At 42.6% G+C, this 23674-nt stretch overlaps 1 protein-coding gene across 10 annotated transcripts in view; it reads right to left on the bottom strand.

Annotated features, from left to right (window-relative positions):
• The window catches only part of LOC118125287 (sodium bicarbonate cotransporter 3), a 35255-nt gene that overhangs the window by 2963 nt on the left and 8618 nt on the right, over positions 1-23674 (bottom strand). For 2 of the 10 annotated variants that reach the window (XM_035183732.2, XM_035183733.2), the window contains exons 2-24: positions 20444-20525; positions 19237-19386; positions 17926-18067; positions 17328-17488; positions 17001-17189; positions 15649-16032; positions 11958-12073; positions 11021-11178; positions 10646-10733; positions 10282-10428; positions 9805-9911; positions 8218-8392; positions 7062-7195; positions 6682-6927; positions 5801-5906; positions 5375-5536; positions 4860-4973; positions 4505-4666; positions 3381-3632; positions 2773-2841; positions 2315-2488; positions 1579-1716; positions 988-1085 (exon numbers count right to left, since the gene is read on the bottom strand). In XM_035183732.2, coding sequence (XP_035039623.1) covers positions 988-1085; positions 1579-1716; positions 2315-2488; positions 2773-2841; positions 3381-3632; positions 4505-4666; positions 4860-4973; positions 5375-5536; positions 5801-5906; positions 6682-6927; positions 7062-7195; positions 8218-8392; positions 9805-9911; positions 10282-10428; positions 10646-10733; positions 11021-11178; positions 11958-12073; positions 15649-16032; positions 17001-17189; positions 17328-17488; positions 17926-18067; positions 19237-19386; positions 20444-20525 — 3554 coding nt within the window. Of the gene's footprint in view, positions 1-561; positions 611-987; positions 1086-1578; positions 1717-2314; positions 2489-2772; positions 2842-3380; positions 3633-4504; positions 4667-4859; positions 4974-5374; positions 5537-5800; positions 5907-6681; positions 6928-7061; positions 7196-8217; positions 8393-9804; positions 9912-10281; positions 10429-10645; positions 10734-11020; positions 11179-11957; positions 12074-15648; positions 16033-17000; positions 17190-17327; positions 17489-17925; positions 18068-19236; positions 19387-20443; positions 20526-23674 lie in introns of all 10 variants that reach the window. The other 8 variants (XM_035183735.2, XM_047344259.1, XM_035183736.2 and 5 more) reach the window with 8 other exon arrangements.

The raw sequence follows: 23674 nt of genomic DNA, 5'->3' as shown, positions 1-23674 counted from the left end.
ATGTGCCATTCTAGTTCATGTTATCACGTTAAAGTCGTGCGGCTGAGAGCAAGAAAACTTTTGATAGCCCTGACACCTTCCACTACACTTCTCTGGTCGGGCACACGAATTGAGTTCACATCTTTACTTGCTGATATTTTTTCAGCATGTTTTCATCAGAGATGTATAAAACCAAGAGGTCAGATTCAGGACTACATGCTACACTGCAAACACAAAAAGAAGAAGACAGGCATCTAGACATCAAATCAGCAGACACAAACATGCAAAGGAAAAACAAATGAATGCAGATTAAAAATCAGAGCTGACAAGAAATGTCCCTTTGCATTAGAAGCACCAGGTATTAGTGAACATTACTTTTTAGTCACACAAGAATCAAATTGCTTCAACATCTCATCGCAGGTCATTGATCCGCAAAACAAACAAAGCACACGACAACAACAACACACGTAGCAGTGCGTTTTCCTCAGTTGTGGCCATGCGCTAAGTGTCTGAGTATCAGTGAGCGAGGTTAGAGAGCAGCCGTGTGGGTCAGATGTTTTGCATCAGACACAGCCCTGCTACCTCTTCTTCCATTGGAAGGCTGTGGGTCACTAGTCCTATTCTGTATGATCTGTTCAAGATGGACATAACAACACACAGCTGACGACCAGAGTCAGAACAACCATTTCAGCTTGTATATGACATGAAGCATCTGAAAACGCGTTCACAGCTCTAGATTCTGGGCTGGTTTTCTGCATCAGACTTCAGTTAAGGAGGAAAATCATGTTTATTAAGTGTCGTCCATTAAGCATAAAAGATTAAATTGCATTACGCTGCCATATTCGGATCCAAACATTAAAACTAATAAGATTATATTTTTTGGAGTGATACACTTCTGTGCAATTAGAAATAGAAAACACTTAATGAGTCGTGAAGTCTTTGCAAAGTGCTGCTTTTCGTTCTTGAACTGTGTGTCGTTGTGTGTTGTGTATGTGCTGCTCTGCTCACCTCCCTGAGAGGGACTTCACTGGGATGCTGAGGTGGTTGGAGCCTTCAAAGCCGACCTTCAGTGCCATCCCCTCTTTCTGCCGCCTGGACTCTGCCTCCTGGGGGAAACAGCAGCGGAAGCATGAATTAAAAACCAGCTGTTACTGCATCCAGGCTCGTGCATCACCATCTTTGTGGCTGGATATTAAGACATAACACTGGTTTATGATCACACAGGGCAGAGAGCTGGATGAAAAAAAAAAAAGAGTAAAATGAGTCTAATAGAATGGTTCAGTGTTTGTTTGTAGCTTTGAATATTGAATGTTATGTTTTGCTATATTCAAGTTTGGACTTTAAGCTTGTGTACATCTGTGACTAAGGGCAAAGTCTGAATATGTTCAGTTTAGATTTTTCTAGCTGGAGTCAAAGGTTGAGGTGGTCTCACTGCAGGACAAAGCATAAAAATAATTATTACTCGGACGTTTCATTGGCACTGTTAAAAATTCTCTCGAGGTATTCTTGAGTTATTGCATTCATGGGGATGTGATGTACGTAAAAACGCATGTACAACCTGAAAACATAATGCCTCCGGCCACTAAAATGAGTCTTTACCAGCTTTTCGCGAGCTTTCTTTTTCTTGTCATCCTCTTTCTTCTTCTTGCTTTCTGGAATCAAGTCGTCCAGCCAGCTCATCTCTCTCTTGGTGAAGAAGAAGTCCAGAAGCTTTCGGATGAAGACCAGCGCCAGAACCTGGAGACACAGACAGCACAAGAACTATTATCACAGGTTTATATCAAAAATATGATAAAACATATTTGTACTGATACTGGGAAACTGATTAAATGGTTAGTTTCTCATTTACAAAAAAGTTAAACCGTCCTTGTATGTTTTTAGACTCAGCTCCACTGAACACGTCACAGGAGTAGAAGGTGACAGAGGATGAGGGACCTTGGTCTATTGTGTCACATGGTGGCTACCTAACCATGACTCAGGCTTCATCCGCACTATTACGCTTCACTTTTAAAATGCACCACTTCTGCAACGTTGACACACTGCCATACACACTACTTGTTGCCGTTGTTGTGTTTGAAAACGTAGAGACTGCATTGTAACCTGGACGAGCAGAGACGTGGTTACACGGATTTCTGACGGCTAAACAGTGTAAACACTTACTGTCAGTAACAGTTCCACCACGTTGTCATCAGTCAAAAAAAAAAAACAATGTCACTTTTCCTCACAGTTGTTTCTCTTTGGCAGTTGAGTGGGTGAGACTATCTGCATCCATGTCTTTGTTAACTAGTTGTATCCTGTTGTAGTGAAGTGATGAATAAACGAGAGACGTCTTTACCATCATGGGAAACACAACGGCCGCTGAAGAGGCCTTGATGACCCAGAGCAGCACCAGACAGGTGAGCTGCACCAGGGTGAAGACATGGACCTTCCACAGCGGCACATAGCGGAGATAGATCAGATCCGGCTGGTGCTTGGCAGGCATACCAAACAACTTGATTCTGTCAAAGAACTACAGAGAAAACGAGAGAAGAGGAAGAGACTCAGCAAGCGAGATAAGATATGCAAATGAAAAAAAAGACCGGAGAGATGAGGGCTGACGAGGATCGGGTAAAATTCAATACATTATTCAGGAGCTGGAACACATTGAACAAAAGCTTTTAAGGATGCTGAATTATGATCAAAGGATTTGGAGCTACAGGGGCCAAATGTATCTTTACTAACAGCTTGTGACTGCTCTTGTGTTCAGAACTGAAGAGCGCATTATCTTCAGAGACCAGCAGAGGAGAGCCTTACTTGGATTCCTTTGAGGGAGGAGACACCCATGTAGAGAAAGACCCCGTACAACACTGGCATTGGAATGAACTGTAAAGAGCAGAAGTCAAATGACGTGATCAATTATTCAGCTTCCGGTACAAATAAAGGAAAAATAGCAGGAGGATACATGACGTAGGGAGAAATAAACTGATCATAAACATGCGTGTCCCATGTTAGACATATGACTGTAGCTGCTTTCAGAAGTCCACTAAACTCCCGATATTTTCCTGAAATTTTGCCTATGGGCTGTATGCGAGACTGCATATGTCGGAGTCAATTACTCCCAACATTTTCCAGAACTTTTTCGAGAAAGCCCCCTAGTTAAAAGTTCAAGGGAACCAATGTGAGGATGCAGCAGGAAAAACAGATTCTAACAAAAATGTATCCTGCATGCTTTACCCAGGCACCCCCCCCTGCATGAATGTTCCAGAAACTTGACCCTATTGCATTCTTCTTATGTGAAAGTCATAGTGTGGAAAATGCTGGGAAAACTGGGTCATGTCTGAAAACTGCTTGTGATTTACAATAAGTGAAATCAAACAGAAGCCCAGGAGGGTGTCATTTATTTCTGCAATGATCTTTCTCACCTTGAGCACTGAGGTCATGAAAACAGAACAACCCATGAGGACAAAAATCATGAACCCGGTGACGCGCTGCTCTCGGATGCCCAGGAACTTGGGCTGCTCTCCGGGAGCGGAGCAGCCGGACTCCACCTTCAGGCTGTTCACGTGGGAGATGGAGAGGACGGTCGCAGCCACAAACCACGGCAGGCCCATAATGGAGCACACACCCAGCATGACTGCCACGATGAGCAGGTCCAGGTGATAGCCACAGCCTTTCTGTAGGACACACAAGGAAACAAGCGAGAGTTGAGAGATGCAAGAGCAGCGATGAGTTGTTTGTCCCTGTGGAGCAAATGTACAACAATAACAGAATAACACAGGACAAGGAGCAAAATTGTTAACAGAATTTTATTTGCCAAAACCTACTTGGAACCTTCAAGGTGGGTTGAGTTTATTTCTAAAACAGTAGCACTGTAGAAATCTGAAAAACTAAAAAGTCTCATTTCTGTGAGATGAACACAACAGAGGAAGAGACAAGACTAGAAAATGTTTTACCTTCAAACATAATTCAGGATGACAGAAAGACGTGGTAAGAGATGAGCAAGGCACAGACGAAGAGAGAGGTGAAGAGGTTACAAAGAACAGACTGAAGGAAAACAAGCTGGAGGCTGCACTAATGAGCACAAGGTGAAAAGAAAATGTAAAAAGAAAAACAGGTGAACAGACAGATTTGTGGAGCGGAAAATGGGTTTAGTTGGTAAAGTCTTTTATTACAAAACTATCTATCGTAAAAACAATATAGTTTAACTCCCATCACAAGATTAATTTACATTTATTTTGGGATAAAACCAGTTCCCAGTAAGCTCGTTCAGATTCTGCAGTGTCTTGGGGTTTCAATGGGGGAACCACTTGCTTTTGGCATCATTAAAAATAAGACTTTAATGTGTTTTTAATAATAGATGGCAGATATTTGATGGCTTTTTTTTTATCCTTCCCTGATACATTTTACATACGGCAGAGTTTTACTTTGCAGTATTTGAGAGGCAACATGAGAAAAGACGCCTGGAACACTTCAGAGATTAAGAAGGACTGTGTGTGACTTTAAGATGAAACTCGGGCTGAAGTTAATCTCCCCAGGCGGGTCTGACCTTGAGTTTGTGCTCCTTGCGGTTTATGATGACTGCAGTGATCTGCTGGTCCATAAAGATGAGGATGGTGCAGAGCAGGGCAGGAAGTGCAGCCACCAGCAGTGTCCACCAGGGATTGTCTCCTAGCGGGTCCATTAGCCAGCCTCGGTTCTTTGAAGTAGGCTGCAGGCAGAAAGGCAGGGATGTGCTACTTTTAGTGTTGAAGGCATAAAGGATTTATTTGAGGATAATGTGAACATTAGTTAGACATTCCCCTTAAGAAGGAATAAGGATATACAGGGTGCAATTATGTTTGTTTTTATAATTTTGACAACTATGGATTGAGATAGAAAGACAAAGTGGAACAGATGCCTACCTCGAAGCGGTCAGGAACATTCAGTTTAGGAGATGGGATGCCCATTAGATAGTCGACCAGCACCATGACCATGATGGTTATAAACACAGCAAAGTCGCTGATGGTGGAACGCACCTACAAACACATTCAGAGATTTGATATGCTTCTTTCTACTGTGTGTCAAATCTCATATTCATTACATGTGTGTCGACAGTAGCAGCTCAGACAAACCCAGCACCTGCCTACACAGAACACCGAGTGATAACAGAGAAGCTGCTGAAGTGTGGGAGGATGCAACGTGATCTTCTCTTTGTGTGCATGAGACTGCTCCTGCCTACTGATGACTGATGCATTGTAAACATTTACATACTGTGAGAGGATTTTATCTAGACAGACACACACTTGCAGTCACAGAAACATAGAAAACAACTTATTTAAATATTAATTTACATTACTTACTGTACTCCAAGTTGTTGAAAATCCACTATTTGTGTTGTTGACGGTAAAATAAAACAAGTGCACATAACAAATCTCACCTTGGTGGGAAAATATCGCTCCGTCTTGAATTGCTTGAGGAAGGAGGAGAGGAAGAAGGTGGTGAAGAAGAGGATGATCGACCAGAAGAGAACATCTGGGATGTAGGGACCATGCTGACCACAGGCGAGACCCTCAAACTCCCCCTCGAGCGTTTTACACATCTAGAGAAAGAGGAAGAATTATTGAAAAGTAAAATATTGTAAAGCAACGTCAGACTCACAGTTTTTGGGAGCTTAGTCATAGTAAAAAGTAGCAGCACAAGTATGTTCATGTGCCTGATTAAATCAGTATGAATCAGTGAGTGAGTGTGAATGACCGTACTGAGTAATAGTGGCTGATGAGTTCTGTTTGAATCCTTTACATGCGACGCAGTGTGGGTGTAATTACAGCCCGTCACACTAGAGGTCACTGTGTGCTTCCCTCACCGAAACATTGAGGCTGGTCCACGGGACAGAGTCTGGGTCGTATCCCGACTGATTCCACTTCTGCTCCTGCTCGTACGTGACATTGGCTGGTGGAGAGCACTGACACCTGAGGAGCAGAGAACAAATGCCAGGTCAATTCTGCACCTTGATCCTGTGCAGAAAAACTTCTAGGTTCATTTTGATTTTAAAACTACGGCTGCAGCATTAGTTGTGTTTTTAAATGTATTATTTTGAAAGGGAGTAATTTTCATTTAAGCTCTGTGGAACATCATGAGCCAACATAATTACAGTGCTCAGCAACAAAGGCAGTGTGTTCCTAATGATAGCATTTATGTCATCCTTACTAATAATGACTAAACCAACACATTTGGGTATGTCCACTTCAAATCATCACACTTTTATGCCATATTGTAATAGATAGGAATGAGATTTGGGGGGTGCTAATTTGGTCATAGAAGAAACCCTTGGAATCAAGATTGCATGCGTCTCAGATTAGCAAATAAGGTAGATTTGGGCTCCTTTTTGGGGGAACTTGACTGGTCATATTTCCTTTTGTATAGGTCACAGACAAATAGTTCTCATATCTTTTAAGGTATTATCCTTCGCCACATTTTACCTAAGTTGTATACTATAACAAATACAATTAACAGCATTATGAGTGATTATAATAGTTAAAGGAGGACTTTTTTAACAGGTAAAAGTTTCACCAATTGTAGTTTATAATGTCATCAACACCTACAGAGAGTTTGATCTTTGGTTTTTGAGTTATTGCCCAAAATAAGTTATTGGTTCTTAGTTTGCGAATCACAGAGAAAAAAAAACTATTTAAAAACTGTGTAAATTAATCTGGCCTTCTCAGTAACTGAAATCGTATTACTTACGAATACAGAGTAAGATTGTCCAACTCGTTGTGCATGTTGACCGGGTAGTGTTCCCCCAAGTGAAACAGCTTCTCGAGAGCCTCGTAGATGAAGATGATGCAGATGAGCGCGGCAAAGGCCTCCTCCGTGAATCTGGTGATGTAGCAGACCAAGGAGCTGGCATCTGTCGCCACCAGGACGAGACACAGGAAGGCCGTCCACAGACCGATGCTGGTTCGCAGTGACAGGTAGGACAGGCCATAGTCGCTAGGGAAGAAAGGCAAAGACGACATGGATAGAGGTAAACATATGCAGCACTACATTGCTAGGATGACCATTATTATTATTATATTGTACTACTATTTCATCTTCATAGCAAAGGTAAACTTGCTTGGACATACGTGCAGAACTTGAAGAGGATCTTCTCAAACACTAAAACGGGCCCCGTGCTGCCAAGAATCGTGAGGGGCTGGCCCGCGAAGAGGGAGTACGCCACTCCTGTCAGCGACGCCCCAAACAGAGACTCTATGGCACTCTGTCGACACAGAGGAGAGGGAGGGCGTGAGGGAATGAGAAACACAGGATGGGGGAGATGAAATCACGCAAAGGAGGATCGAGAGGGAAAGGCTGAAGGAGAAAAGAGAGAGAGATGATTTAAAGAGACGAGTTTTGATTAAACAGACACCGGCCTGCGACTGAGAATAGAGACTGTTTGGATGTTTCCACTCTGCTGACTTGTCCAAAGTCATATCTCTGTGGAGCTCCCGCCTGCTGAGTTTACTCAGACGCATCACACACACCAGCACACAGACCGTGCCTATGCCAACAGCCCCCGGTCTAGTATGGACAGTAATAAAAAGACAGATACCCTATGGAATACATTACAGTGTGATAACAGATTAGTGCATGGGAGGATGAATAATTATCACACCCTTTTTTTAGCCAGTGAATAAAGACCTCCCAGTGAAAGACATGCGCTCAGATGAGCCTATAACAGAACACTGATGTGGGTGAAAGATAATGACGATTCTTCTTGTCACACTAAATGAGCTGCTTTATTAAAGAAAGTGACAAATTGGGTAATCAGAAAATGACTGTCTTTGTTGTGAAACCGTAAGGATGTTATTAACTAGGATGGTGCATAGGCTTCATATAAAGATGTGGGGCACGTCTCCACTTCCTCCCACTTTACAGAAATGAAGCAAAAATATCCTGGATGAGCAATGATAGGGATAGGGGATTGAGCCATGAAAAAAAGGTCAAATAACGAATTAAAACCAAATTGACTAGGAAAATTAACAGTTTGACATCCAGCAGTGGAACAACCCAAATGAACAGAAACTCTTTGAGAAAATTGGTGTTGTTTGACTTTTTAGTTTGTCCCATCTGCTAACAGGAAGGAGGCAAGGCCACCAGGGGGATATTGAGACTTTTGAGAAGCCGTCAGTCTTCATACACAGAATGGAGATCATCACAACTACATTAAACTGCTGCCCCATGTGTTGTATGTACGTGTTTATACATGTTTAAATATCATGGTGACGTTTTCAGACTCACTATGTTGCCTTTGGTCGCTTCTCCCAGCAGACCTCCAAATGTGATGACGGGGGACATGCAGGCGCAATAGAGGAAGAGGACGGAGGCGAGACACTGCAGACTGAAGGAGTCCCGGATGTCGCTCCAGTAGAATGGTGCTTTCCGCTTGATATCCCAGATCAGACCCCCGAATATCCTGACGAGGACAGAGGTAGATTTTTAATGTTCACATAATATTGGCGGCACGGTCACTGAAAATATACACATCAGAGTAAGCGACACATAAACAACACAACCAATTAGGTAAATGGTTAAAACATTTATCATATCATTAGAGTAGAATGAATTCCCATTCTTACGATGTGTAAATTCCTGTTGCTCTGTTTATAGTTGAAATCAGTTTAATGCAGCGTGTTTGATAACATAAGGTGATTCAAAAAATGCTTATTTACTATTTTCACATGGTTAATTGCGTCTGGTCGTTTCCCTGAACAACAATAGTTTTCATTTGCTGGGAGCTCAGCCAATGTTCTGACTGTGATCTTATTAATGTTCACCACCAAAAACTAGACGGCACCGTGATCCTGCTGCTTTACAGAATTACTCCCAATCCACACTTCCTCTCTCTGGTTCTGCTTCTTTTTTTTTTACTTTGCCTTGAAGAGATTTTTTTTTTTAATAAATCCATTTCTCACCTTGCATATCTTCCCCCCCCCCGCCTCTTCTGTGACACCTGAACAATTGCTCGGCTGTGATGTCTTCTTTCATTTTCTTTTACCAGACACCTCTGGAATTCCTCTATCGCCTGCTTCAACAACCTTCTTTCTCTGTCCCTCCTTTTAATGTGAACCCTGATTTTCTTTGAGCTTTTCTTTAAATTAGCTCCTTGCAACTCCCTACACGCCTCTGTCCCAGAATAGCTCCCTCTCACAGTAGCGGTGAAACGTAGAGTGAATCTGTAAATAATACAGGGCCTCTCGACTGGTGTGTTTGTGTGTGTGTGCAGAGTGCGTGAGTCTGTCTGAGGTTTAAAATAAACACATTGTCCTCGCCGTGTGGCCTGGACTCGAGAGACCCAGCAGGAGATATCCATAAATGTCAGCATCTGAGGTCCGTACTGCGCGGTAGAAAAACATCTGCACACATCATAGATTTTCAGATTCTAGGCTCGTGATGTGTGAGGAATCCAAAATCTCGGATTTAAAAATGGTGCTTACAGATCAAGTATGACTGCTGTCTACTGCTTGGCATAAACATATTGCAAAAATCCTTCAGCTAATGTCTTGGGATTAATCTCATCATCATCTTCATTATTCTTGCCACAAATAAGTGTCTGCAACTAAAGAAGATAAAATGAGGTCTTTGGTCTCTTAAATGAGCTTTTTCCTGCGGCTCTTGTTGTCATCAGCCACTTGTCTGAGTGTGATCAACATGATGTATTACACATGTCTACTTACTGAATAATGAACTTGTTAATTCCACTAGGGTGTGCATTTAATTATCAAATGTTTCTTTGTCAACACAATTCTCAAGTGATATTATAAATTATTGAAGTGAGTGAGGTCCTCCTGCTTTAACAGATGATCGTTTAAAGTTGTTAACACTCACATCCCCGTCCTCTGCAGCTCAGGTCCTGCATCGTGGTCCTCATCCTTATCCAGGTCTCCGGCTTGAGACGCAGAACCGTTGAGCTGGGTTGGTATCTTCCTCTTCATCTGCAGATCAAAAGACGTCTATATATGTAATATGGCTCAATGCATTGAAATCCCTTCGCTGTCATGATGCTTTTAATCCATAAGAGGGCACTCTGCGTGTGACTATAGTGGTTAGAATGAAAATGATATGTACTGAAATAAACACAGTGAAGTCAGTGAACCTCTAGATTGGGACAAGACTTACATACATCATTCAAGGTCAACTATTGTGTTAGTGTGCTGGTTATTGGTTAGTGTGCAGCTGGGTAAGGATTTCTGCACCAATACCAGCCAGGCAAATCTCTATAGGTTTGTTGTACATGTTAATTTAATTGACTTTTACACACTTTAAGGTTATTTAATACAATGTTGGACATAGAAGTCCACTGACCTGGGATGGGACATTCTTGGGGGGCTCGATCCGAATCGTGGGATCCCATTCTCCAGGGGGCAGGACAGTCACTTGATCCAGGAACTCGTCAATCCCGGAGAGGAGATCCGTTCGGTCTTTGGCTTTGTACGCCACATCATGGAAAATCTACAAAATCATTATTATTAGCAGTTATTGAATGTTACAAGTTAAATAATTCACAACAAAAGCAAGAGCGAAGGCAGTGTAGCAAAGAATAAAACACCACCAGCACATCATGCATCTTAAATCCACCAAAGATCTGATAAGAATTCCTTTGCCACAGTTTAATGACGCGATTGTCAAGATAAAAATTTATAAATACCAATTAGATTCTAGCTCGTACCTCATCTGTCATGAGTGTGGCCATTGATCTGCCAATTTCATGGTACTGTGGGCCTTTGCCGTGAGGACCCAGAAGCAGGAAGAGAAACCTTTGAACAAGACACACAGTCAAATTCAAATTCACCATAAACCACAGTAACTACAACACGAATCACAACAAAATGCACTGTATTCACTTAATGACGCACAGTGGAGTTAAATCCGTTTCATTGTTCCTCACTAAAATTGCCTAGTGTGTATTCATGAGGTTTCTTTCTTGTAAAACTTGTGCGAAGATGATATTTCAAATATTAGGATACCTGCATTCTGGCAGTCTAGTAGTCTAATAACTCATTAAAGTCTGATGATGATATCAATCAGTTTCTGTTCAGTGTACCTCGTGGGAACAGGCACCTCTGTGAGGCCCGTGATAAGGACCGCAGGAGACAGCCGTACAAAGGCAATAATGGGCTTCTCCAGGAAGTCCACTTCTCCCACCAGCACGTTGGAAGCCTCGGCACCCGGAGGAATCTTTTTCATGAAGTTCATGTCCACCTTAAACCGTAAAGAACCAAGGAAATTGAGGAATTAGAGATGCTGACAAACCCTAATAAAGAAAACAGAGCAAACACTGAGACCAAGAAGAGGAAGTTGTGCTAAAGAATAAGAGACTTCAGGTCACGGGAAGCGCAACAGAAGCTCACACATGCAGATAGAGAAGAAGAGGTGTGAATGTAGAAGATGGCAGCAGGTCGTTAGCTATGACAGCAAATGAGATGAGGAAAGTTAGTAGCTATCCTAAGAACTACATAGTACTGAGCATAGATTGTCTGTTGCAGTGATGCTTTTCTTATCATGTTCCCTGAATAAATATCTCAAAAGGCTAAATACAGATTTGAGTGGGGGAACATAAATCTCTGTGTAGCAAATACTGTGTCTTCATCCCTCTTTTGTATCCTGTGACTCATGTTAAAACATAACGCATCACATAATGGATGCCATTATTTTATGGATTACAAACTGAAAAATGGTCTGATGGATGACGGCCATGAGAGGGATGGATTTTTAAAGCTAAACACAGTTACACAAACACACTTTAGACTTTTATTCTGATTATCAATTCTTAGTCTGTTGCAGGCGAAGCAATGACTGAAGCTGCTCTTCATGGAGCCCAGAAAGAAAGGGCTGATGTGTAATGTCACATGGGGTCTCAAACTCAGGCCACTGAAATGACTGTGAACGTCCAGAAACTGAAGCAAAACACAGATGGACTTGGTCATGGGCCCCTCCACCATGAGAGACAGTTTCTGTGCTCAGTACTGTGGTTAGGTTACCTTGCTGAAGTCGACACTGCTGCTTTCTCTACTGACCCCTACTTTGGATGGCCTCCTCTCCACCGCCTTATTGCCATCCAGGTTGTTTGGGACGGAGTTCGGAGACACCAAGGGTCCTGGGAGGAGCAGGGGGAGGGGAGAGGGAGAGACAAAGCGGTGTTGGACAGTGTGTAAGGACTTCAGAGGAAATAACCGGCAGCGAAAAGCTGTGTGGTTTACGATTAAATGCCAAAAGTGACGTAATTATTAAATGTCATTTGTCTTTTTCGTTTTCTCCCTAATCAGATTTTAATCAGGAAGAAATGGAAAAAGTTAGAAGCAGTTTAACAGGCGTTTAATCTCTCTGGGTAAACTAACCTTTAAAAATAAAAACGTGCTATTTTAATATATTCTTTGGTCATTTAAAATGTGAAGATATGTGACTATATTAAAGATGTACAGTTAATTATCAGCCCTGGATAATGTTTCTGCCAACCAGGATACATCTAGTTCATTTCTCCATTATTCGCTTTGAGATACAATCAAATGACAAAACTTTATCCTGCAAATTTCTTTACACATGAATGGGAAGAGAACCAGTTTGCTCTTGTACAAGGTGGTGAACTGCATTCCAGGAGCTGACTGAGATAAAATACAGTTGTGATCAGACTGATATATACTTGTTTAACAAAATAAAATAAAATAATACCTATTGAGGTTGTAGTTTAAAACTTTACCACTTTGGCTGCGAGTGTAATGATTTCTTTCCACCACTACCGTTACAAGCTAGATGTGATGATTTCCTACGGGACTCAGGACACTGTGATGGCTCAGCTACAGTGAAGGTATTTTTGACTCAGCTCTGTTGCCGTCTGATTCCTGTCTGTTAAGCTCATTACTCTGGTGCTTAAGTCCGTCCTGCTTAGCTTGAATTTATGTCAGCTTTGACCTATATCTGAGTGGACTTGTTTGATATGCCTGACGATTCACCTTCCTCCCGACAACTGCGAAAATTGCCGACACGCTTCAACACCGCTTAAATCATTTGAGCCGAACCAGACACAGGAAACGCTAGCACTTGAGGGGACATGAGAGCAGGAGATGAAATGAGGGAGTGATGTGTTGAATCAAAGAATAGCATATGAACACTATTCTCTGAAATTCTGAAGTAACGCTTCTTTTACCAGGTTTTACCACATTTATGTTCACAAATTTAAAAATTTTGCCATAAAGAAAAAAAAACTAAATACATTTATAACAGCTTAAGTATTGTGCCACAATGTCATCTAGAAATAATCCCAAATTTGAAAGTGCCGTTTCTCCATGCATGCATTCTGGCCAGTAAGCCATACCTTTGAACTGTACCCTGTGGATGCTGGGGAGCTGCGATTGCTGAACAGGAGCATGATTGCTCACATACCCGACAAAGCCTCTTGGAATAAGGGAGGGATTATCTAAGGTTGTGTCCGTAAACAAACTTCATTCAGGAAGGCTAAGCCCTGGAATGCTCCCTCATACCAACCCTTGAAACAGTGGTGTCACACTTCTCATTCATATGCAACGAAAAAAGAGTCAACCAAATAACAACAGAATATATGTGGGGCTGGTTGCACTGGGACCTTTGATTCTCATTTGATAAAGTATATCTGTCTAGTAGATGCAGGGATGTGTTTAGTCAGTGAGCTTGATCTACTGCCGGTAATCTACAGCTCTTCATTTAGGAATAAGTTCTCCACAGTTTCTGTATAAATTTGTTTTACCCAGGACTTCACAGTCAGTGTGTTCAATGCCTGATTATGTATAAATAAGCTATGGACAACTCTGTCCTATTCACGTGCACGTCAAATAACTTTTAAGAAGATCTACAGCATGTCTCTGCATGGCCGTCTATTTGGAACCGGTAAGCCAGCTATTTCTGGCATCCAGGCAAATTCCTCTAAGTGACACATTCAGGACATTTTCCTGTCAAACACTTTATCCCTGTTTAACAAATGCTAGTCGCCATTGCTGTACAACAGTTCAATTTGTACAACTTACAGAGCAAACTATTAAACTGTGACGATGAAGGCTTTAACAAGTCCCCCCCCCCTCGAATAACCCACACGCTGATGTCAAGATGCATGCCTCTTGGGAAACACTGTATATTTTCCTAGAAGGGGTACAATTACAGAAGCTCGTCAGCTATAATAAGACCACCCCAACCTTTCAGATTCAACTCCCGCCAAGTGATCACTGCTTTTAATGACCCACACTTTGAAATGGAGCCATTCCCAGAGCAGAGCAAACAGACAGCACAGGCACACGCACACAGTCTAATTATAAACTGACATGGCTTGGTTTGGGAAGAACAAAAAGTCACTGTAGTTGCCCCTGTGATAGCAGCAACACACCCACCCTGGTCTCAGGCTTTTATTTAGCCGGGCTGCTGGCACACGATGCCGTCGCAACAGTCGGGTAAAAGAATGTTTGTTCAGGAATTGATGAAGAAAAGAAGCAGGGGAGCCAAATGATCCGATGGGAAAAGAACAAGTTGCATGAATGTTGTATTTGTGTGTACTTGAAATGAGACAGGCACCTGAGGATGAAACTGAAAGGATGTTTTAGATCAGTCTCTACACATCATAACACAAGCTTAACGACTTCACAGTTAGGGATGTTATGAGCTGCTATCTGCAGCAATTATATATTTAATAAAGTGGGCCTTGTTGTTTGCAATCTACCAAAAAGGCCCCAATGAACACAACACAACGCTGTGAGTGAACAGCAGAACAGCACTAAAAATAAACAGCAACCAGTAGTTCAAATTAATGATAATCTACAGTGAGAGAGAATCTCAACAAGTAAAGCCAGAGTAGCTTTGCATTAGAAGAAAGAACCTCCTGGAGTTTAAGCAAAATGTGGAGATTCAAGACTGTTTTAAGGATCTAAGCGAACGGTCTAAACTGCATTGGCCAAGTTCATCAACGGTGTATCCAAATCCACTCTACTTTAAAGGTAGAAAAAGGGGTCACGGTACCTGGGGAATGCTTCAAAACTGTTGTACATTGACCTTTAATTATTCGTCACTATGTTTTGTGCGTAACATGCAATAAACCAACCAGAGAACACATCTGACAACGTACCTCTATAAAAATGTCCATCCCTCACTTAAGATTTAAATGCCTCAGACTGTCAAGTGGCAAAAGGAACAATGTTATCAAGTGATTCCTACTAACAGATCCTACATGAAACGACCTGAATGAGAAGCTTAACATAGTAGTAAAACATCCCAGGACGCATGATGAAGTGTACGACAGACAGACCAGAATATTTCGAAGGCGACCATGCAATCACAATGAAGGGGGCAGGAACGTGGGACAGGGCCCAGCAAGGCAAAGATGCTGAGGCATGTCTTATATGTAGGGAGAACTGATTTTGAATGGCAAAGGGAGCTATAAGGAGTTTTCAGGAAAGCAAGAGCAACAGTGGAATAGACAGACACAGAGAAGGGAGAGAAGCAAGAATCAGGAGGCGGAGGAGAGAGGTGTTAAAAACTTAGTGGATAATAAACAGTGGGGAGAGCGTCTTAGCAACTGAGCCTTGCTGTGGGTTATTGATGAGATGGCCGCATGGTTGGAGCATTACAAGTTAACGGGGAGCAGAGCTTTCATGCTAGTGCTAGTGTTCTCTGTTCAAGCCGTGACTCACACTGGCAGGCTACACAGATATTTGCCTTCTAAGGGCAGCAGCTCGAGGCCCTGGGATGCCGAGGATGCTCGTCGGCTGAGCCGTGGCGATGCTGCCTCGTCTTCTGTAGAGTTTGGTGGGTCGTCATCCTCGGGAGGCGATACCACCACCTCAGGGATGCCATGAGGGCCAGGGCCTGTGCCACGGGTGCGTGGTGGGCTTTGGGAGGAGCGCCGGAAGAAAGCAGGGGTACTTTGTGGGGTGGTGAGGGGCGAGAGACCTGGGGCGGACCCAATGTTGGAGTAAGAAGAGGGCAGGAGGTGGTTGAGCAGGACGGAGACTCGGGACTCTCGTCTCTGGGACAGGTTGGAGACAGAGGAGGATGCCCCTGGCTTGTGGAGAGAAAGACGGGAAGAGGACAGGCCCTCTCCTAACAGAGGAGACAATGGCAAAAAAAAGGAGAGGAGAGGGGAGAGAGAACAGGAGGGAAAGAAGGAAAAGGAATAAGGGATGGAGCCGAGAGAAAAAACACATGAAGTAGGAACACATCACAGAAATGGTATCTGGTTGGGGACAGGGCCGGAAGGGGTGGGCAGCAAGAGCGTGGCAGAGTTGGAGAGATTTGTGTTTGCAGAAACGTGAGCAGAAAGCGAGGTTGAGAGCAGGAGACACTGGTTTTGTGATGCATGTGGGAGGTTCTGCAAGGGGCCAAACCACTGTGTTATTCAACTCCAAACAAACCAATCGCGTGGCGTGACTGAACTGAGGCACAGGTCTGACTTCAGCTTGCATGCAGGAGGGGATGACTTAGCACAATGTCAGTGCACTGTAAGCAAACATGTGCTCCACTGCAGACAGTCATAAATCACGGTGCAGGTCACACAACTTTCACACTACGACTACCACCATCACCGACCATTAACGTAGAACCTTTCACAACTGCATTTCAGGTTGAATGACGTGACAGTGGAAGCCCAGTGAGAACTACACACACACACAGAAGTGGGGAATGAGATATTTCCTTTCATTCTTGGAGCCCAAGATCTTAAAATGCAGAACATACATTAACACCACTGTGGCCATGCCCAATCAAAAAACACACAATGCAGGTTAAGCAATATTTCATGGTCACCTTAGGTAATGAAAACACTCATTATTTCAAATCCCAAAGCCAGGCCAGCAATACAGGTTAGCACAATCATTAGCACCCAGATTTCTCTTTCGCTAAGGGAACTGACCGCTTCAATACGGATCATTCTCCAGATTTTACTCACTTTTACCATCCACCTTCTAATGCTGGCATTGAGGGATTTGAACAGGGAATTTTTAGCGACAGTTCCCGGGGTGATGGACAAGAGTGGCGGAAAAAGAAATGCGAGTGCGTCAAAAGGATCTCACCGTTTCTCTCAAGCAAGAGCGGGTCAGAGTGTTTCTTGCCTATGTCAGCGATGGAGCGCACCAGAGGGATGCGATTGCTGAGCTTTCTCTCGTTCTGGTGGTGGTGCTTCTTCAGCATGGCTTCTCGCACCTGGTAACGGAGGTCCTCCTTCAGCTGGCCCGACGCCACCATGCTGTCTATCAACATGTCTGAGTCGGACAAAAGCAGGACCACAAATGCACACAGAGAAAATTGAAGTCATGAATGGGGCATTGAAAACGATATTATTAGACTAATGAATCATTCGATTTTTATTAATACATGATAAATTCATCCATTCGATGTACCCGCGATATCCTCGATAGTGTTGGCTCTCATATCCAGCATGACAGTGCCGTTGAGTATACAGCTACGTAGCTCAAATAAGCTGTGTAGCGACAATGTAGCCACGTAGGGCTTACTCCACCTCTCACCACCATCCTCCACATCCTCCTCAAACTTCAGCCATCTGCAGAGAACAGAGAAAAAGAATTTCTTCAATCTTCTGTTGATAATTAACACAAAAAAATGTATAAACGTGTCTTGCATTATCTTTCAAGAACATGTCGTTCCGTCTCATACTCCCCAGTTAAATGACAAATTCAAATCTCACTTTTCAGAGCACAGTGAAAAGCTGCAAACTGAGTGAGTCATCCTCCAAATCTGTCCCTTACCACACACAAACCAGTTTTATCAGGAAGGGAACAATCTCTGAAATACCAGCCAAGACACATCTACAAAATAAAACTCAAAGTTCTTAATAAAACAAAAAGCTCTCCGGTGAAGAGTTGCTGGTGGGGAAAAAAAGCAGAAGGAATGTATTTCGGTATTGCTGCATATTCGAAGAGATACAGTAAACAGAACTACGAAACCAAACCAAATCTGGTCTGAACTTGTTTTACTGACCTGGCAGTCTCCTTCCATTCAGTGGCATTGCTGCCGTCTCTGAAGGAGAGCTCGTCCAGCTCAGTGAAGAGGTCATGGGGGACGTGCTCCAGGTCATCGTCCTCTGTACCCAAGATGAACTGGACCCTTTGGGAGGGTGTGTCTGGACACAGTGTGTGCAGAGGACAAAGATCAGATTTACATTGTTTACAGTGATAACAGCTAAATAATCAAAGCATTAGGTGTTATTAAAAGTATCCTGAGGAGTCCTGGGCGAAATGACACACAGGTCATTGTTTAACGCTATTTCACAGATTTACAGAAATGCTGTAATGAGTCCAGAAATGCAGCAAAGTGCCAGGAAATGCAACATAGAAGAAGTTAAACTAATACAAATGGTCGCAAATAATCCTGTTCCAAATTGTTTCTAAGGGAGGAAGTGTATTTTGTTTGGTTGGCTTAAATACACACAATGCTTTTAGCTGAGAATTCTGTCAATGTAAACACATTTTGATGGCTGAATGAATTAGATAGCAGATATCAGGACATCTGGAACCAGGGAGAAAACGGAAATGGATATGACATATTACAATAAAATGCCACAGGGAGACAGAAATGGAAATGATTGGAAGAAATAAGTGTGCGTGTCTCCGCTAAATTTGGGCTATGTGATAATATTTTGGCACCAGCATTAGGACTTACTGTGTGGGCGAAAAAAAATCTTTGAACTGAATATTCATCTTATAAATCATGATGCACTGAGCCCTCAGTAAGAGCTTAAGATGATGTACGACTGCAGTTATCATTCAAGGCATCGTTTGGGTACCTACGAGTCCTGCAGCTGATTCAGCAACTTCTCACCCAAACACGTGCACACGTCCCTGAAAATGTCAGTCTTCAATCAGTGTCAGAGGCTGGCTCCCTGTGGCCTTTAATGCCTTTTAGAGCTGAATGCTTTATTCACAACTGCTTGAAAGCAGAGAAACGCTGCGTTTATTAAGAGGGGACTTAGTAAGGGGCCCAAACTTTGCTGCAGGGCCTGTAATTACTTCTTATTTAAAACTATTTGCAAGAGAATTGTTGGTTCAGTTCAAAGTCCTGTATAATAAAAGCACAAGATAACCCCCAACCTATACAAAGACATTGAAAAGTATACAGAGTCTGAGATACAGGTCTATCTAATCTGGACTGCAAGGGTTACTGTTAATTATCTGAGACGAGTCCAGAGTCCTGAACTAAAGACAGTAGATCTGAAGAAGTGACTGGTGTTTTTTTAGTTAAACAATCTGGGGGATTTCCACTGTATGCTTGGAGTTAAAAACAGTGCCTAACCATAAGATGGGGATTCCCGGCCATCTTCCTTCCCCTCCTCGGTGTCTCTCTCTCTTTTCTTCCGGTGGTGTTTGTGTCCTCGGTGACGATGCCTCCGCTTGGTCTCTCTTCCAAGAGGAACATGGACACCTACGTACACTGCTCTGTGGCCTGGGGGACAAGAAAGACACAATTCAGACAGCTTTCCTTCTAGACCAGCTTTCTCACAACCAGAAAAATGAAAATGGAGAGGAGAAAAAGAAAAGCAGGAATAGTACTTTGCAAAAAAATTAAGAGGTAGAATAGCATAGAGGAAGGTATACAGTTAAGTATTCAGTGTTTTGACGTATTTTTTTGAATTGTAGAGAATTCCCGTTCAGCGATAAAAAATGATAAACAATATGATATAAATTGTATTTTAAATGCAATAGATACACTTATGAAATACAACAAACTTAATGAAAAAGTTATGAAAGTTCCAGGGATAAACTTAAAGTTTATTTGAGTCTATTTTACTTAAACAACTAAAGTAAAATAGACTCACTACCATTTGAGATAAAGTACAAAAAACTTCTTTTGAGTCCAATTGAATATCTACTCGAAGGAAACCAGAGAACAGCATTTAACTTTTTCACCCTTCCGTTTTCCTCCAAATGTTTAATCTACTTCCCTTCATCACTGCCTCACAGGAACAGTTGTCTGAGATACAAACGCCCTATTCTTGTTCTATATAACGCTGCCAATACTCATTCCTCACAGATGAGTTTTTCCCTCTATGATTTGAGAGGAAGCCCAGGAGGACTGAAACCAGGATGTGGCGCTCAGAGGAGGCAGTAAGAGACATGAGCTGAACAGATGAGGCAAAACAGAGATGGAGAGGAGGAAAGAGGAGGGGGGGGGGGGAAATACAGGAGATGAAAGAAGATGGAGGGAAGAAAAGTGACAAGTTTAGCTGGACGGAAAGCAGAGTTCTCCATGGGTGTTACAAAAGGAAAGATGGGATGAATGGAGACATTATTGAGTGGAGTGAGGAGGACATGAGAAGTGGTGGACTCATACAAAAGGGTGTTTTTAATTCACTTTATCTGATCAGCAACAAGTGACTGATTGCCATTCATTTCGCATTATGCCAACTAGCAAGTGTTTCCCCCTGGTGTTGGCTTTCTTAGGATCCTTCATTCCAATCACTGAAAAAAGAACATAGTTCTAAACTTAGCTTTAAACTTACTTTCCAAATCTTCCTTCTCATAGTTGGAGTGAGTGGTGAAGCTGGTCTTTCCATGGTCAACGATCGCCTCTTCATCTAGACCCTGAGAATGACGATGAGAGACAGAGGAGAGACCAAAAGAGATTTAAAAAAAGAGGTCAGGTCAACAGGAAAATATTTGTTAAATACTAATTTCTATTCTCCCCATTCTCCAAGATTCTGTTTTTGCTTTTTACAGCTGCTCCCCCTTGAGTGTTGAAAGAGAAAGATTAGGAAAGAAAACCCATTAACAGCAGGTCTGACTAGCATCACTGTAATAAAACACAATAATAAAAACAATATTTAAATCAACCCTACCCGTCAAAACATAAATAACATATGCGGGATCTGTCAGTGAGAGATGTAGTGACTGTGTGTATTATAATAATGTAGAGGAGATTTGCTTGGTGATGACTCATGATCAAGTCGAGTGGGAAAATCCACCTGGCTACAGACACAGGGACCACGGACAGCTCCACAGGCCGAGGGACAACATTTCTCCAAATACACCGGACATCACGATCCTCAAGTACTGAGCCCTGTTTGTTTGTATATTTACAACCACATCAAATTACCCCATAGCTCTAGGGTTAGGCCCAGACGAGTAACAAACAAAACAAACAAAAGGATTTAGTGATTACTGTGAAAATTCACCTCTTATTTGAAATATAGCACAAAACAAGCTGACAGGTTGGTTCAATTTGTCAGAAGATGTGATACCTGAATAAATGATCTACAACCTCAAGTGCTTGTACAATGTGACATTGACTCGGGAAGGTTTATCTATGAGCTGGTTTCCACAAACTAATTAGTCTGTACTGGAAACTATATCCATTGTAAAAGGTTCAGGCAACAAAGGTCGAGTTTCATGGCAACGTCAAGAGGTTTGCTATGCTCATTAAAAAAAAGAAAGAGGTTGTGACCTTTGTGAAAATATTTAGCTTAGTATCAATGTTATGGAAACATCAAGAGAGAGAAAGATCCAATTAGAAGAGACATAAATCCGTCAGGATGATGCCCGCCAGCAAAGGAAAACAACACTATTAATATTCTTTATGAAATTATAATGCCCCAACACAATAATTACAATACCCAAACACACGTGTACACACCTAACCCTTTGTGCTGGACTCACACATATGCTAACACACCAGGTAAGCAAGCTGCCTCTGCCTCCTCTTTTGCATTAACATCATTTTTTCTAACCCTGAAACCAAGTCTTAACAGCCCATTAAAAGTGGGTCAGAAAGTGAGAACTGTCCTCACTTTCCCAAAATGTCCTCACTGTAGGGTAGGCTCAAAATGGTCCTCACAAAGATATCTGTATAAGTACACACACGTATGGAAAACTGCAACCTTGAACATTACATGCTTAACCTACACCTTTAACCTGAAGTAATCCAAATCTCTAATCTTTCAACTAAACCATCAACGGAAAATAGCTTCCAGTTTGAAACACGTACTGGTTCTACCCCCCCCGCCCCCACACAAACACACACATAATCCAATCACAAACGTGTGGTCCTTGTTATTAGTGGTCCTTAAGTGCCACGACATTTAGAAACACTGTCTCCAATTACTGCTACATACGCCAACGCGGAAGTGAACGTGCTGGGTGACGTCCATGTGGGTCTACCGCCAGAATACAGCAATTCACACAGATGTTACTCCAGCCAGAACCGCAAAAGTAATGAGGAAAGCAGAATCCATTCTCCTATCAAAACACTGCACTTCCTCACCCACTCCCTTCACCACCCACAACAGCAGTCCTTTTGAAATTGAGCCCAAACTGAGTCTGCATCTGTGGGTTTTTAAATATGTGACATTGAGTCTTTTTATACACATCATTTCATTTCAAAATATACATATCTGCTCTTCTTCTGCTTTGTGGACAAACACATTGAGGCAAGCATATCCCCCGATTGGAGGATCCTTTCAATCCCTTCAACCAATCACAGAGGGGCAACTGCTGCCAAGCAGGAGAGAGCGAAAAGAAAAGGTGATGATGTTCGCCACATGATGAAAGGATACGTGGCTAATATCACGGCCTCTAGTTGTGTCTCAGGCTCAGCCACAACATGCCGTCACCTCCACTGACCACACTGAAGTGTCATTCTGATGGAAAGCACGTACTCTATGTCTATCTCCTCCTCTCCCTGTTTCATTAGTGACTCACAACTCTGAATAGGTCCTCAATGACATATAGATTTCCACACATGTATTTGCATAAACATCCTCTCGTTAGAAGTAGGATGAATGAAGCCATCTGTGATTGTGTTTGTGTGTGCACTTGTCTTAGCCTGTAGCCTGTGTGCGTGCACGTTCTTCAGATGCTTGTGGATTTGCATGATAATGAGCAGCGTTGTTCTGTGACAGTGCCTTGATGAGGAGCGGTAATAATTCGGCTGCAGAGACGGAGAGGAGCAGTGAGAAATTAATCCGACCAGTAGCTGGAGTTCTTCCTCCCGCAGTAGACAGAGGGTGAGTAAACCTGATCAAGGGGGACTGGTGGTCATTTGTAGCCGAGAAGCACAGGAAACTGTCAAGGAGCTCAGATCCAACACATTTTCGGCTGCAATTACGTCAGAGAGGGGAAATCAACACTGCTTTCAGACATGTACTGAACGTGAGAATGCTAATGTCCCAGCGAGCCCCAATGTGTGAATACAGCAGGAAAATGTCCAGAGAATTCACCACGAGTGTGTGGGCGCGCAACTGATATTTTTTAAAAGCGTGATGGATGCAAATACTGAAAAAAACAAAAGAGAATAGGAATATCTTAGGAGGAAGAAGGGGGCGTCACACATGTAGAAGAAGATGTTTACTTGGAAGGGAAACAAGACTCCAGAGCTTCACACATTTTTCCTGTTGTTGTTAAAGCCTCTGAATTGGACAATCTCCTGCAAACCCATTTGGGTCCATCAGTCCCACTCACCGGTCTCCAAGAATCACATGAACCCATGTTTACGAGCAGGCCACACAAAGCTGGTGTGAAACTAGTACTGCTTCGTGAGTATCGTCTTATTCCTAAGCTTCTTAAAATACCACTACACAAATCTGTGAATTCTACTGTATAAACACCTGTTTACATACAAACATCATGTAGTCTGCATTTGCTGTTGTCGTGCCTGTTAGGTGACATATACACACGTTTAACTCTGTTGTGCCCTCAACCCTGCATTGCTTGGTACAATTTAGGGACACGCGATTCAA

The sequence above is a fragment of the Hippoglossus stenolepis genome, chromosome 17, assembly GCF_022539355.2.
Source record: "Hippoglossus stenolepis isolate QCI-W04-F060 chromosome 17, HSTE1.2, whole genome shotgun sequence".
Classification (NCBI taxonomy): domain Eukaryota; kingdom Metazoa; phylum Chordata; class Actinopteri; order Pleuronectiformes; family Pleuronectidae; genus Hippoglossus; species Hippoglossus stenolepis.
The sequence above is the reverse complement of the archived record's forward strand: the minus strand, read 5'-3'. Positions and strand labels throughout refer to the sequence as shown.